This window comes from Haliaeetus leucocephalus, unplaced genomic scaffold (genome assembly GCF_000737465.1).
Source record: "Haliaeetus leucocephalus isolate CR32 unplaced genomic scaffold, Haliaeetus_leucocephalus-4.0 Scaffold228, whole genome shotgun sequence".
NCBI lineage: Eukaryota > Metazoa > Chordata > Aves > Accipitriformes > Accipitridae > Haliaeetus > Haliaeetus leucocephalus.
Window position 1 is genome coordinate 8,631,391 of NW_010972664.1, and position 16,558 is coordinate 8,647,948.

Consider the following 16,558-nt stretch of genomic DNA (forward strand, 5'->3'; position numbering starts at 1 on the left):
TTGGATGACTGGGTGAAACAGTGCTTTGCATGCGTTTTTCTGCTGTGAGGTTATATATTAGTACTTATTGTATGTGTGGCACTTCTTTCCAGGGAGAGAAGGATATTCTCTCCCAGAACTTGAAGGCAGAGCCATTATCTTTCATTTTATTATTCAAAAAAACCTTCTTGCTGTAAGAAAGAGGGATTGATTTCTTTTCTACACTGGTGTCTGTGCCTCAGCAAATCCTGAAGATGGCATTGCCTCCTGCTGCTTCATTCATCTTCAACATCATCCTCTGCTCTCTGATGCCCTGTAGGCGTCTCCTTGGAGGGTTCATTTCTATCTTCTCTCTCCCTAAAACATTGTTAAGGAGTAGAGATGTTTATGAAAAGCAGCTAGAAATTTTACTGAAGAGATTTTGTGTTAAAATGGTTTTAGACTGCTCTAAGCTGACCTGGAAGTGTACCAAACTGAAATCCATAAGTCTTACTGATGATGCAAGAGGTGCATGAGCTACTTTTTTTTCCATAGCATGTATATAGACAAACTGTGACTGGTATATCTTTTCTCATCCCACTTTTCTTCCAATGGTCTGTTTCCATCATGAGAATAAATAAAAGGTTTCTATCTTCAAGTGATAATTCTGAATGCAGAGCGTCAGAGTGATTCAGGCTAGCAAGGACAGTAACAGCTATAGGGACTGAGAGAAATGAGAAACAGTCTGGACTTTGCTTCTCAGGTAGCTGTGGGTGCTTGACTGACTTGGGCTTGGTAATTCAGTTCCAAGGTTTGAATGTTTGGGTTCTACCCCAGAGATCACAAAGGTGTCTGGTAATACTGGGCATATTCTGTGAGAAGAGATAGGAGCCACTAGGGTAGAAACTGAAAGGAGAAAGCAGTGCACACTTTCCTTGATTTCTTTTTTCTCCCATGCTTTCCACTCCATATGTTGATGCCAGAGGGAGAACGTGAACCCTTCATATGTTCCATTTGGTTTTCTAGAGAAAGGTACTTACGTCATCTCATAGTCCTTGTCCTTGTCTGCCCGACAGCAGCAGCAATAGGCTAAAATACCAATAACTATAATTGCAGCAACAGCTCCACCAATGATGCCAGCATAAAGAGCTATGTTCATGGATGCTATATAGGAAGAAAAGAATTAGTCCTTTGCAGTGAGAATGGTATCAAATGCAATTAGCACCATCACTGGACTTCAAATCCCACCACCAGATGTCAGATCTCGCTACCAGATCCAGACTGAGTGGAAGCCACATTTATTTGACTACGGCAACTGGAATTAACTCTGTACTGGGTAGCTGATAAATCTGCAGGAGCAATCAGTTAGACAGTGGGAGGGAGGAGTGTCGTGGTTTAACCCCAGCCAGCAACTAAGCACCACGCAGCCGCTCACTCACTCCCCCCCCCATCCAGTGGGATGGGGGAGAAAATCAGGAAAAGAAGTAAAACTCCTGGGTTGAGATAAGAACGATTTAATAGAACAGAAAAGAAGAGACTAATAATGATAATGATAACACTAATAAAATGACAACAGTAGTAATAAAAGGATTGAAATGTACAAATGATGCACAGGGCAATCGCTCACCCCCCGCCGACCGACACCCAGCCAGTCCCCCAAGCGGCGAAAAACCCTGCCCCCCCCCCCCTTCCCAGTTCCTAAACTAGATGGGACGTCACATGGTATGGAATACACTGTTGGCCAGTTTGGGTCAGGTGCCCTGGCTGGGCATGAGAAGCTGAAAAATCCTTGACTGTAGTCTAAACACTACTGAGCAACAACTGAAAACATCAGTGTTATCAACATTCTTCACATACTGAACTCAAAACATAGCACTGTACCAGCTACTAGGAAGACAGCTAACTACATCCCAGCTGAAACCAGGACAAGGAGGCACTGGATCTGTACAACTGATGCACTTTCTTGATAAAGTTTAGAATCAGACTTTGGGGGCTCAGGTCCATCTTACTCTACACTTATTTTTTTGTCATCTGTGAACTAACCCTATGAGTTAGTGAGTGCTCTATGAGCATGTAAACTAATGCAGAGAATCTGTCTTAAAGGTAAAAAAAAAAAAGTGCTATTTTTTTTGAGAGAAAGGAGAATTTTATAATTCTGACCACATTGTCTCCATTAATCCTTTGCCATTTAGCTAGGGTACTTTCTCTGGTACTACTCTTCTAGTAAGCAGCCCCATCTCTTACGTGGCACAACGCTGACTGTCATGTTGCAAAATTCCTTTCCTACAATGTTTGTTGAAGTGCAGATGTAAAAGCCAGAGGTATCCGCAGAGATGTTCTTCAGAGTTATTTGTTCCCCTGTTACAAAACACAAACCCAGTCCAAAAAAGAAAAGAATTAAAGCAGGGAAGGAAGCAAGGACAGCAGCCCTTCAATTCCAGCCCCAGGTAGTGGGAGTGATGAGAGGTTATTAAAGCTGATGGATTGCTCCGTCTTGCTCGGGAGCTGCCATGCTTGTCCCTAGATTTTAGTGTGATTTGTGGGAGGACAAACGGAAGTGTGCTAGTTTGATTACAGGGAACATGTGGCATTAGAACATTGCTTTTAGAAAGAAAATTGTAGGTGCAGGGTAAAGATGTGTGTTTAGTGAAAGCTCTTTTGCAGTGGATTTTGCTGAGAAACGTAAGATGGCCCAAACCAGCATCTGGCTTTGAGAACTGGCCATCTGATGAATTAACTTGTAAAACAACAAAAAGCTCTGAAATTCTCCAGCTCTTAGGAATTCAGATCCAAATTGTTTAGCAGTGGGGGAAATAGTTTTCTAGTCTTGAGAGGTGGTAAAGCCTGTGAAGATAAATGAAGGAAAAGAAATGCAGTGACATGGGATTGCTACGATACTGATGTTTTCTGTCCACCTAACAGAGCTTAGAACCATACACTAAAGCTTAGCTCTGTCTGCTCAAGCAGTCAGTTTTTGTTTGTTGTATCTCTACCTAACATTTGTACGTGTAGTCCATGCTTTTTGCTTGTGACCTGCCGATAAAGGTCCAGATTCCTGCTTTAAAAGGAAAAGGCTCTGAATACTTTTCAGTGACATTCCTGGTTTATTTTCCCTGTCATCTCACTTCTTTCCAGCCCACTTGTGGGACTGGGATTCTGTTTAGTCTCTGCTGGCGCCTAGCGCCAGATAGTAAAAGAGCATGCAAACCAAGAAATAACAAACTGCATGCTTGGTCTTGTTTTGTTTGTTAGTTTTTTAAATCTCTACATACTGTCTGTGCTTACTTCCTGTTTTGTTTTTTTTTTTTTTCTTTTGCAATGTGATGTTCATAGCTCTCGAGAGTTCCAGTCTATAACCGGACTGTAAATCCTCCTATATTAAATCAAAAGTAATTGACTGGTGTGTCAAATTGGGAAAAATGCAGGTCAGATACTATCAGTTTTGGAGTGGCTCCTAAGGGGATTCTGCACACACTGCAGCACTGGGACTTGCTTAGCACAAGTACTTAGCACAGAAAGAAATTGCTTGTAGCGACAGTAGGGCATCCAGCCAGCTTGGGACAGAAGGGGACAGCTGGCACACTACTTGGACATTGGTGCTCTGATGAAAACAGAAATGAGGTGGAAATGGATCAGAAGAGACGCCTGTCCCGGAGAAGAGCAGGATGATGGCAGAAGCAGGCAGGCAGCTGCTGCTGTATGATGACAACTCCCAGTACATTCAGGACTGTGCGTGATCCATTGGCACCACTTAGTGGCCAGTTAAATGAATAAGGTTTGTGTCCCTGGTGATATTTCGTCTTTTGCATATTTTATGCAAGAATCAGCTAGTGAGTGTTGAATATCCTGTTGAGTCTGATCAAATTTAGTTTACCTCCATAGCAATGTTACAGTAAGTTAAACCAGGAGGGGTAGGTTCAGATACCAGTCTTTCGGGAGCTGAACATACCAGGAAGAAACAAAGTTGTTTAAAGGAGTAAATCTGAGTCCTCTGTCACTACTACACTTCAAAGAGTATTAAACCCTCAATTCTGTGTGAATAGTTCTACTAAAGGTCCTGTCATGGAAATACAGTTCCTTTTTTTTTTTTTTTTTCCTCCAGATTCTGACTTAAAATGAAAGCAGATAAAATTTTGGGGCCTGTGTGACAGTCCTAAAGAACCAGAAGACTCTTTTGTGCTCAAAGCAGGAATAGTGTAACTGTTTCTTGTACTACCCTCCTCTAGGTGAGGAGTCACCTCTGGAAGGAAGGTAGCTTCCAGAATCAACTTTTGTTTGCCTTCACTCCAGAAAGTGACCTGGTCATTGTTGAGCAAGCTGGGATATAAAGACACACCAGTTAGAAAACTCAGTGTTATTCCTCATGTTCTGCCCCCCCTATGTCCAGCAATTGAGAAGTAATTACTTCTAGTTGCTTCCAGAGTGAGCCAGCTTTCTTGCCAGGTGAGAGCTGAAGTGAAAAAGTTACTGACCATTGTGACTTCCAGTAACAGTCCTTTTACCCCTGCTAAGTTACTCGTGAGTGTGTCTTGTATCAAAAGGACAAATTTTCAAAATCCTGGTCAGAGAACTTCCTAGAAAAAGCCTTAAATGTGTTTTTATATTTGCATTTCAAAATCTTTCCAGCCCTGATCTACAGAGAGCTCAGAAACTTGATGTCTTTGAATTTCCCATACCTTCTGTTGTCTGTAGTATACGGGGCTCATTTTGTACATTGAAGCTTTGCCAGGTATATCTGGGCTTTGGGGAGCCCTCATGAGAAATGCAGGTCAGATTGATTGTCTGTCCATATTCTGCTGTCCCCAAAATCCTGCATTCTGGCTTAGATGGTGCAACTGAAGGAATTAAAAATGAAGGAATTTTATTAATCAGAAGTATTTTTTTGTTTCAACCCATCTCCTGCACCTGTGGGTTTTATTCTTGCTAAACAGAGGCTGGTCTTGCACCTACCACCTTCTTCTCAAAGGAACTGGAGTGAACTTGTCTCTAATTTGTTTCTCTCTTCTTGGCACTGGTCAGCCAAGAAGGACTTGTAAGATGCTTTTTGGGATATGTCTAACAGAGTTGGGTAACTCATCCTTTGATAACTGGAGTATGACAAGCCATAGGGGGGATGAGGAATGCCCTGTAATAAGGCAAGGGTTATTAGGAAAGCAAACTATACAACTCTAAAGACTATTTTCTACAGTCAGGTATCTAAAGGAGTTGGGTGCTCTAAGCCTTCAAACTTACTTCCATAGTAGCAGGAAGAGACCAAACATGGAATTGTGGAGGGTGACTTCCTAGGAAATTTTTTTTCTGTTAGAAAATCTATTGTCTAAAACAATGTAGATATTAGAGGGAGGACAGCTTTTTAGCTAATGGATCTGGTTTTGCCTTCATCATGCTTACCAAGGACGAAAAGAGCCAAGGTTGCAGTCTGCCGGGGGGGGTCATTCCTTAGACGAACGTTGCATACGTATGTCCCATTGTCTTCCATAGTCACTGCATTGATGATGATACTGATGTCCCCTTTGTCTACATCACCACTAAACTGTATACGGTTTTCATAGCCCTTGCCATACTGTACAAGTCCATCAAAATACCTAGTGACAGCATCATCCTGATAGAGAGGGAGGGAAAATGATCAATCTTAGTTTCTTTGGTGTGAGTCCACAACCTAACTCAATGGATTAGCCTACTCTTAAGAGCAGAGCAGCTTGGAAAGGAGAGCCTTAAACTGCCCCAGGTTGTCAAAAAGCCAAGAAAAACATAGAAATTCAAAAGGTTCTGGGTTTGTCTGGAATCCCCTTCTCCCACCTTATCTGAAGTTAGAGACTATGATTACACAAATTCCCTTGCCTTCTTCCAGCAAGGATCTTCAGAGAAGAAACCCTTGGCAGTTACTGCAAGGAGATCTTCAAAGGCTGCTTCCCTCTCACTAATTCCCAAGAAGTCAAGGAGAACTTTAGAGGTCTCTTTACCTTCAAATACTCCACATGAATGTAGGAGATGTCAAGAATCTCTCCATGTACTATTATCATCAACTTAAAACTTTATATATAGTATCAAAGATATGTGTATATATATATAAATATCTATATAAAATACATCCACTAAATAATATACATATCTTTTTATAAGGTATCTATTTCACATATTTTAATAGATGTAAACCCACAGTACATAGTGATGTATCTTCAATACGCAGTTGCAAGACCAAGAGAGGGAAGAGAAGGGTGGGGGCTTGCCTAATATCATGCAATAGATTTGGAGTAAATTGCATCTAGCACCAGAGTTTCTGTCTGCGTAGTTCTGAGATTAAAGAAAGTCTTGAAGGAATCTTTTTCTTCCAGCACACATTCCTGCCCACAGTCCTGCTTCCATCTCTCCTCCCACCCCTCTCTTGGATGCCTTATCATATGTTTCTTTATGCAACTTGATTTACCGCACTATTGATTTTCTTCCAGACAACAAAATCTCCTGAGGTAATGGAAGCCTTAGTTTTAAAATGACAGCGGAGAGTAACGTTGTTCCCTCGTGCCACCTGTATTTCCTTGGCAGGTGCTTCCACAGTGAGGCCATGAGCAGTCACCAGAACTAGGAAGAGAATAAATTCTGCACTCAGCAAAATTAATGACATCTGGATTCCACATTTTGTCTCTTTGGCTTTCTTACGTGCCACAATAACCCCACATCCCCTCTGTCATCCATGACATTCCCCACTGAGCAAGAAGTGATGTATGCTGTGGCTGGTTGACTACAGGAAGCTGCTGAACAGAATGGCTAAGAGCTAAACTCTGCTTTCTGTTCTTCGTTTCCCTCTTCTTTACCCTGACATACATTGCCATGGAGTTTATAAAGATGTTGGGGTTTTTTTTCTGAGCCCTCTTTCAGTGTGATTGACATCCATTGACAGTTCTAAATATACAAAGGGAGACAGATAAACAGATGATACAAGTGCATCAGCAGTCTTGAGGATTCAGGCTAAACTAACAAATTGATATTGTCAAATTTCAGGGATCAGGAAAACCGTCAAATAACTTGCCTCAATCCAAGTCCATAGAGAAGTGACATTTTGTGCTAGGGAATCAAAACCTGTTCATGTAATGCCCTGAAAAGAGAAAAACTTAGAAAAGCAAAGAGATCTTGAAAGAAACAAGAATTCTTTTTTAAAAATGAGTAGTGTAGTAGTCAGCTTTCTCCAAGAACTGTAGCTCCTGCCTGTGGAGCACAGGAATAGTTGAATAAAACAGAAATCCCTCTGTGCCCTGGCGAAGCATGCAGGACACAGGGTAGGTGTTTCTTGTGTGCTGTATTCCATTTGACTTGATGCTTAATTCATGATACCTGAGCATTAACTAGTGGCAGGTCTTAGTTATTCTCAAAATTGAGCTGGAGGTTTACCTCTGCCCTGCCATAGATGACCTTCATGCCTGTGGAAACCTGTGTTTAAAAACGCCTGCTTTTTCCTTACAGCTTGTGTGGAGTTTTGGAATTTTTTTATGGCATCAAACTGAATCGTTTGAAAAAAATCTAAGTCTGAAACCAGTTAAAGAGAGTGCAGGGAGGCAAGAAAGGGAGTGCTGCTCAGAGGCATTCCCATGGCAAAGAGGAAGATGGTCCAGTAAGGAGGAAAGTGGAGGGCAGACATGTTTGCTCTCCCTGAGAGGGGCATGCTGTGTATGGTGGTGAAGGTTTGCTTCTGAAAGAGCCAGGCTGAGTCAGCGTTCCCTGGAGACGATTTACCTGGAAAGTTGCCATCTAACAAGCTTTGGGTCCTCATTCTGCCATATCTCTGTCCAAATTAGATCCATAAGGAAGCATAAAGTGTAAGGGAAAGAGCAAAAGACGTCTAGATTCCACCTTGAGTTGCAGACATGATTGTGAATACATACTTTTTTAGACAGGAAAAAACCACAGCCACGTGCATTAAGTCAGTAAGAGTAAGCCATTGGCAAGTTGAGCACTACCAGATCCTTGACTATAACAGCAGTGAATGATAGAAAGATAGGCCTTAGAAAATAACAGCGTAGGGACCCAAAAGGTTTTGTTGTCACTGCACTAGGAACCTGCTGGTACCAATTCAGGTAATTGCACAGGGTAACACGGGACAGTTGGCACAGGGATCTAGCTGAAGTTCTCATCTTTTTGCATTCCCTGTCCCATAACTGAGTTGTTCTGTGGTCTTGCACAGTTAATTAGTTAAGTGTGTGTTTTAGTCTCTTCCTCTGTGACATGGCTTGTGGTTTTTCTCTCAGGGATTAATTCATCTACATCTGCTGACAGCTATGAGAAGGAAACCAGCAGGGCAAAGTATTTCTAACATGGTTTTATTGCGGCCACTCCCAGGTCTTTCCCTGCTCTGGAGCACCCAGTGCAAGGGCCATGTTTGCATAGCCCCAGAGCTCTCTGACTGTTGTTTTCATACAGCCCTCTGTATGAGAGACACCTATGAAAGCTTTCTTGTTGCCTGTCGCAACTGGATAGAGATGCCTTCCCGCATTCAGGTGAAAAGCACCACTGTCTGTACTAGGACATGGAGCAAACCCCATTTCTTGATCCTTTTGTCACTCAGAAACTGGTTCCACCAGGTGGGCTTCACTAACAGGTCATTAACTCAGCCCTGAGGCAGAGAAGAGACTGCCCAACCCTAAGGCTTCCCCTCACAAGTGCTTTTCCTTCTTCCAATTGGATGACTCAAATTCTACAATAAATGATATCTTTGTTTTTTTCCAAACATGTCTTCAGTGCAGAGTTGGGGAACAACTGAACCAAACACTGCGTACAAGAGACACAGCCCATAACAAACAAGACTGCTTATTCATTTGTTGCTGTCACCCTAATGCCCGATTTCTTCTGATGCTCTCCCATTTTTCATCCAAAATATCTCTTTCTGGCTCCCACTCCTCCCTTGTTAGGGCTCCTTCTGGCTCTCAGGGAAGCTGCATGGTTTCATTCTGGGACGCCATTTAATCACGATGATTTCCTCCTTCCCCCTTCTTACCACATTTCACTTCTTCACAAAGTCACCAACAGGCAGCTGGTCATAGTCAGCATGTCTAAAAATTTGGGTTTATTCTTCAGGGGTTGTTTTTTTTTTTCTGAGGAAAAACAATCTATTTGAAGTATGGCTGAAGGGAGGGGAGGGCCAATTCTAAAAGAAATTTAGAAAAGGAGAGAGGACAAATAGCCTATATAGTACTAGAGGGCTGACGTCACCAAGATTTAAGCCTTAGAATTACTTTTTTGTGTGTTATCAATTAGATTGTTTATAACATTTTAAGAAATTGAGAAAGCTTTTATCTTCCTCTGCTCAACTTAAACATTTGTACAGAGGAAGAAGAAAATCAAAGTGAAGTGTCTATTTTCACATTCCTTAGTAAGTGTTAATCAAAACAGACTGAAAGGCAATTAGTAAAACTGGAAACAATTAGAGGAGTATTCTGCTTGCTGAAAAAATTGAGATTCTGATCAAACAAAATTATTATTGCTGATTTATCTTGGTAGATTTGGCTAGCGAGAAAAGTAGGAAAAGTGGAAATGTTTTACTTCACTTCTATGAGGAAATGCTCTGACTTATAATTCCTCCATCCTTTACCTCAGAATTTAGCTGAAATTTAATTCCAAAGTGGGAGAGGGGAAACCTTTTAAATGTGAAATTTGCAGTAAAAGTGAATATTTTGTTTGATTCAGAATGACCATTTGGGGCTTTTCCTTCAGCAAGAAGTTCACAGTACCCCTTATTCACACAACTGCAGTGAAAAGCTGTACAGCAGGAGAAATCAGCCTGTGCTGAGATCCTGATGGAGCTCATTCAGGGCAGCTCTGGCATCCCAACACTGCACTGCCATGCACTGTGCAGTTTCTCCACTCCGCTGCAGTGGAGGAATCTGCTATATCTTCTCCAAAAATTTTTCACAGGCCAGTAATTTAACACAAATTATTACTATTTGAGTCCTGCCCAAACAGGCAAGAAAAGCTTCACCCAACATACTTATTTCTGCTCTGAAAAGTTTGCCATTTGTAATTTGGATAGCATGAAAGATGAGAATAATGAAAAAGAAGAATTAATACCAATAGTGTTACACAATTTATATAATGATCATCAAATCATGACCCAAGTCACATTTGTTGCATATGGAGCACATCCACTTTTTCTAATTATGTTAAACTGTGAATTTCCTTCTTGTGGGTCTTATTGTTGAAGTGAGGTTTTCAGGATTTTTGGTAAAATACAAAGCAATTTCCATGTTTGAAGCCTGGAAGAAAGCGTAGGAGCATTGGTATGAGAAGATGAGAGAGGTTAAAAAGCAGTGGAACTGAGACTGCAGGCTCCACAAGGCAGGATGAGAAAGGGCGTCTGTGATGAAGGCCAAGGGTGAGCTGGCTGATTTATACACATTAGTAGGGATCGTTGTGCATCCCCTTAACGTGAATAATATAGAGAGATCACAAGTTGTATTTGACTACATATAAACAGTAGGATTTAGACTACAGAGACATACAGTACATGCAGATTTATGTATAAAAGAATAAAACCCAAGGACTTTTCCACATCCAGCTGAGGAAGTTCCTTCTTCAGAGATAAACATTGTATTTAACAGAAGTCATTAAAACTGTTTTAAAAAATATTTTCCAGCCTCATGAAGAACAGCATTCTTTTCCTTTTCCTAACACTGTCTTGCGGCTTTGGAAGATGCCTGTGAGTCTAGGCATTCAGCACAGAGATGGTAAACATACCTGCCCAATCATAAACATGAAGGAACTTTTACTAAACAAAAAAAGAAACACACAAAGTCCATTGAAGTACTCAGACTTTGTAGTGCTGTTTCCTTCTACCCAACCCTTGAGGACATAACCAAATTAGTACTCACTTGCACTGAAAATGAACAGCCAAAGTCTTTTCATTGCCGTCCTCCTCATCTCCCTTGTCTTACCTCAAGGTGCTCTTGTAATCTTTAGGTGGCGGGGTAAGTAATTGGCTTTAGCTGAAGGGCTGCCTCACAGTAGCATCACAGGTTCACTGCCTCAGTCTCTTTTAAAGTGCTTCTTCCGCAGTCTGCCACTCCCCTTCTGGCCAGAATGACGAGCCAGATCACCAGTAGGCTTTGACATCACTTCCTGCTCTCTGCCTAGGGGCAGAGAAGAGACTTGTGAACTCCTTCCCTAGTTGTGAACTTTCTTCCCCAATTAAACTGCCTTTCCCAGTTTCTTCTAACATGCCGGTACATAAAGCAAGAGAAGAGGCAACCGAAAGGGTGCAGTGACTGGGAGTGTACAATACAACTGAAGTCATGCATGTGATGGCATGTAACTAGGGGAGGATAAGCCTCATTCATCTTAAATATTTATTAAGGGAGCCTCGGGCCAGAGTTAAAAAGGTATTGAAGTGTTTCACAGTGCAGGCAGCTGCCCACATCCAGGCTTTAAGGAACTGAGGTGCCTAACTCCACTTACTTTAAATACCTGTAAGAATATGTAACTTATGAGAATTTGATGACTAATGGGTTATCTAAATATAAGTGAGATGCATCTCAGCCAGGTTCTTATGCTTTCACGCCTACTGTTCAACTGTCCCAGTGTGTAGCTTGTACAACAGCCGTAGGTACCAAAGGTACTTTCTACCTTTCCACTGAGAAAGGCTGTTAGATAAACCAGTCAATGGCTTGTAGCATGCTAACTACGTATCCATTGAGGTGCGTGCAGTGAAAGTCCAGCCACTGCTCAGGTATTCTGGTTGGGCACTTGGAAAGCACAAATAACTGCTAATATAATTCACTGAAGAATAAAAAGAGGACTGATGGCAGCTCAGGCAAATACCTGACATTATATTTAATTGAGTGCAGCTGGCTAGCATGTCTTTTAAACTCTTCACTGCCAATAGGCAGCAAGGGATGTTTCTATCTGGGATAGTCATCTGTGCTCTATTTCTAGCCGTTTGAGAGATGAAGTCACTTGTAGGGTGTGAGTGATCATTTTAGGCATGTTAGATGGGGACTTCGTGTCTTTAGACATCATCTTCAGATTAAATTATTCATACTCACAATGCAGTGAAAATACTGATGAGCTCTGTTTTGATTTTTGAAGGAGGCTACCTCAGAAGTGGGTGTCTATACTGGAGATACCTGTGTTTAGTCCAGTAAAGTGGATCTGGATCTTGATCTCGTGGTGACCCCATACTTACATGGTAAACCTGCCAAAAGCCACACTAAAGACTGCCTTTTTGTCTATATGGCAGTTGTTCAAAACACCTCCAGGACAGTGTTCAAAACACTCCAAGAAATTTAGGAGTGACTGGAAATCCAATCCCTCTGATAGAAAGTACAATCTGTACTTCCATGCTTGATACATACCTCAGTTTTCTTCAAACAAACTGTTAGCACAAAGCAAATTAAAGCTCATGAGTACAGAAACTGTATTCTTTGGCAATCTTCCAAATGAGGACAGCCAGTAGAAAAATCCATCCTGCTGTATGCGTCTTGTCTTGATAGGCTGCAGGCATTAGGAGATGGCAAGGACCCTGCAAAGAAAGGAGAGCCTTCTTCCAAAAACAGCTTGCTAACCTCTAAATGCTAACTACAAATGACTTAAGATGTAAACAAAACTGGAGCAAGGTCAGTAGTCTCCTTTCCCCTCTTTGGAGCCTGCAAGGATGAGGTTCCTCACAAGGATGAGTTTCTTAAATTTTTACCTCCTTTAAAGACTTTAAGATCTTTGTGACTTTATCCCACAGCCTCCAGGGAGAGACATGTAGGATCTTTACTCTAGCTTCCACACTATTGATTTTGCTCCCATTTAATATTTTAACTGAATCTGATGAACAGAGATAGTGACAGAAATGCTATCACTGTACACCATCTGCCCATACTTGCTCTGTTAATTCTCAGTTCTCTGCATAACAGCTTTGAGTATTTACTGGAGGAACTTGGTTACAGTCCCTGACAGATACTGTACCAACTTGGTAAGCGTTCCATTTCCCTCCCTCTTCACAGAAATAAGACTTTCACTATTGTTTATACAACTCTCTTCCCTCTCCTCTCTCCAATAATTTCAAAACCCACTTGACTGATTTGAGCTACATTTGACAGACAGATAGTAATCTTAAAGATGGGAAGTTCCTTTCAGTCTCAAAAATCAGCAATCACAATCAGTTGGGATAAGAGAGAAATCTAAATTAATGGTACCTCTTAGGCATTAATCCTTGTTTTCCATTCCAAGAATCTGTGGTTGTGCAACTGATGCCCCTAACCATGGTCTGACTTATCTCTTGCGCAGCCAGGCAGATAGGGAAATACAGTACAGCGAGTAGTCACAGGGCCAAGAGCTGATGGCTCCGTGAGGGATGTTTATTATGCTGGGGCACCTGGACTGCAGGATACACCTCCATTGGAAACCAGGCTTGTTAATCCCACTGCTTGTGGAAATACATGGGATTTAGTCTGTTTTCTTAACTTCAGCAACTGGCTAGTAAAAAACCCACAATAGAGAGAACTTGCAGAGTTAAGCTGAAAACAGTGCCTATAACAATAGTTCCTCAAATACCTAAAGGAGGTCTGGGCTTAGTAACATTACTGTCTAAGAGATGGTACGTAGATTAAGCACTGCATTTTAACCCTGAAACAAATGCACTATTTTCACAAAAACTTGTCATTTAACTGTAAAAGTAACAAGGTGCATCCTCTCCAAGCATATTGACACGTGTCTAGTTCCACCACACTGGGGAGGAGGGACTGGATCTCACCTTACGGTCCATAATTTGGACAGGCTGCCTTATCTGGTGTCCGTGCAGAAATACTGGTGTGGAAATGATTCACTGTGGGAACAGTTTTACCCTGCCTATCAGCCACTCAGTTGCATTACAAGGAAATAAGTTGGTGCTGAGATTGATAATATTCTGTTGTTTTGGAGACTTGGCTAAATAAGACTGGTTTCCTAGGTATCATAGAGAGCATATGCTTCAACACCTGATACTTACATAAATCTGATATTAAGACACTTGTTTAGATGCACTTTATTTATTACTTTTGTTAGTTATTTAGGCCTAGATTGGAAAAGGTATTTAGGTACTTATATCCTGTCACTTTTCTCTGACAGTTCTGGTTGTGGGACTCAGGAGCTGTTGATAAATGCCGGAGGTAAATGTACAGTTTACCTATGAGAAGTCGGTAGAGCTGCCCAAACAGAAAGACTGGGGCAGCTGGCAATTTTAAGATATTTTAATTTTCTTTCTGGGTTGACTTTCTTTCCCTGTCTAGTGTGAGCTGCCAAAACTCACAGGCATTGGCACCACAGGTAAAAGAACTGCCATAGGTACGGGCAACACTGCCAAAGCTTTGCCATGGCCCTATTTAGGCTAACACAGTCCTATGTCTTCGCATAGGCTGACACACATTGACTTCTTCATCACTCACCCATGCGCAATGCAAACCCTTGAAGTCTTATTTTTGCTGATGGCTGCAGCTCTGGGGAATCTTTTTGCTGATATATAGGATTTTTAGGGGATATTATTAGCTTATTTACATGAAACTCCCATTGACATGAAAAGCTTTAATATGAAACTAGGGTGGCTTCATTGTCTTGCCAAAAATACATACTCTGATAAGGCTCGCCTATAAAAGCCAGTGAGGATTAATGCATAGGTAGCATAGTGCTAACACTGTAAATGATAGTAACTCCAGTTAAGTTAAGACAGAGAAAGAGGAACCTTCCACCAAGATCCCATCTTTCCCACCTAAGAGGACAGTACCTGGCCATGTTCAATTTGGGTTCATCTTTGAATGGTTATATTAATCACCAATGAAAGATGCCCAACCACTTACAGCTTGTTACTTTTTGCTATGTTTGCATGTGCATACATTCATTAGCAAAGATTTCTAGCATCCTTGCTTCTGTTCTGCATGGTCATCTTGATGCCATAGAGCAACACCTTGTAACAAGCAGTGAGGGATAGCTGCCAGGCTGCCTGCTGCCTGTGTATTCTCCACAAGTCTGCAACATATGCGATCCTATCTGCATCTCTACATGTGAATGGTTGTGATGGGTATGGCAGGGCTTTTGGGTCTAGCCATCATCCCCTACTGCAGTTGTATCCTAAAGATTCATGAACAGGATTTTCAGAAGCAGCTCAGTGACTTAAAAGCATCAGTTTTTATTGGATGTCAATGGTATACGTGCTCCCACAACATTTAGGTCCTTTGAAAACTCTCTTCTCCAATAATAAGGGAGTCCATAGGCAAACTTCTTTAGATCACTTCCTGCCTCAATTAGCAGTAATTAACAAGAACACATGTGGCACTGCACTGCAGAAGTGGCTAAAAATGGCATTACCTAGAGGATGCAGCTGTAGGATCAACACAATTCATTCTCTTTTGGTACATGAAACTGTTAGGATCTCTTCAAACTTGTAATCAGTAATCCATTTCTCCCTTTGATATGACACCCAAGATTCAATATACCACTTTCTCTTGTTCCTACTTGCTCACCCCAGTAACTTTATTAACACAAGTCTAGGCTATGAGCACACAAAGACTTGAGTGCCTATTTCACAGCTCTTCCCTGCCATGATGTGGCATCCTTGCAGATGTGGCCCTATCCCATGTGGGGATGCAGCACTCAAGTAAGAAGGAAGGGGTGTATGCAGGCCCTGCCCAGCAGCAAAGGTATCTGTGGTATGAGATAGGTCAGTTCTCTTTTCCACTTCCTTGCTTGTTTGCTTGTTCGTTTGCAAAAGGAATCAACAGTGGGATGTCATTGCATGACTCAGAACTGGAGCCCCCAGTACAGGTAAATAGCACTTAGACTTTCATCTGGTTCTGCCCCAGACCAGCCTGGCCCATGAGCTTTGCTGGGGAGTCAAGAGATGGGAACTGGAGGTTTCCTCTTTGAAAAGGCATCAGAGAAGACAGAGCATACCTCAGTCCTAGCTCCTCCAAGAACAAAAATCAGCTAATTATACAATCATAGAACCACAGAATGGTTTGGGTTGGAAGGGACCTTAAAGGCCATCTAGTCCAACCCTCCTGCCATAAGCAGGGACATTTTTCACTAGACCAGGTTGCTCAAAACCCCATCCAACTTGACCTTGAACACTTCAGTGATGGGGCATCCACAGTTTCTCTGGACAACCTGTTCTACTGTCTCACCACCCTCATAGTAAAGAATTTCTTCCTTATATCTAATCTAAATCTATCCTTTTAGTTTAAAATCATTGCCCCTTGTTCTGTCACTACAGGCCCTGATAAAAAGTTTCTCTCCATCTTTCTTATAAGATCCCCTTTAAGTACTGAAAGGCTGCAATAAGGTCTCCCTAGAACCTTCTCTTCTCCAGGCTGAACAGCCCCAGCTCTCTCAGCCTTTTTTCGTAGTGTTCTAGCCCTCTGATCATGTTGGTGGCCCTCCCCTGGATCCAGTCTAACAGACCCATGTCTTGTGCTGGGGGCCCCAGAGCTGGACACAGTACTCCAGGTGGGTCTCACTAGAGTGGAGTAGGGGGAAAGAATCACCTCCCTCGACCTGCTGGCCAGGCTGTTTTTGATGCAGCCCAGGATACGGTTGGCTGTCTGGGCTGTAAGCGCACGTTGCCAGCTCACATCCAGTTTTCCATTCACCAGTACCCACA

At 42.0% G+C, this 16,558-nt stretch overlaps 1 protein-coding gene across 1 annotated transcript; it reads right to left on the reverse strand.

Moving 5' to 3' along the window:
- Window positions 1–254: 254 nt before the first annotated feature.
- Window positions 255–10,857, reverse strand: GPA33 (glycoprotein A33 (transmembrane)). The gene is made up of 7 exons (XM_010567646.1): window positions 10,815–10,857; window positions 6,386–6,537; window positions 5,350–5,560; window positions 4,635–4,793; window positions 2,203–2,316; window positions 999–1,122; window positions 255–336 (listed from the first exon to the last, which is right to left on the reverse strand). The coding sequence occupies exons 1-7, from the start codon at window positions 10,846–10,848 to the stop codon at window positions 255–257; spliced, it is 876 nt and encodes a 291-aa protein (XP_010565948.1). The 5' UTR covers window positions 10,849–10,857.
- Window positions 10,858–16,558: the final 5,701 nt, after the last annotated feature.

Excerpts from the sequence above, each read along its gene's own strand:
- GPA33 (XM_010567646.1), bottom strand. The coding sequence starts at position 10,848 with ATGAAAAGACTTTGGCTGTTCATTTTCAGTGCAA. Across the intron at positions 5,561-6,385 it reads GGAAGAAAATCAATAGTGCG|GATGATGCTGTCACTAGGTA; the intron begins GTAAATCAAGTT and ends CCTCTCTATCAG. Across the intron at positions 1,123-2,202 it reads GACAGTCAGCGTTGTGCCAC|CATCCATGAACATAGCTCTT; the intron begins GTAAGAGATGGG and ends CTTCCTATATAG.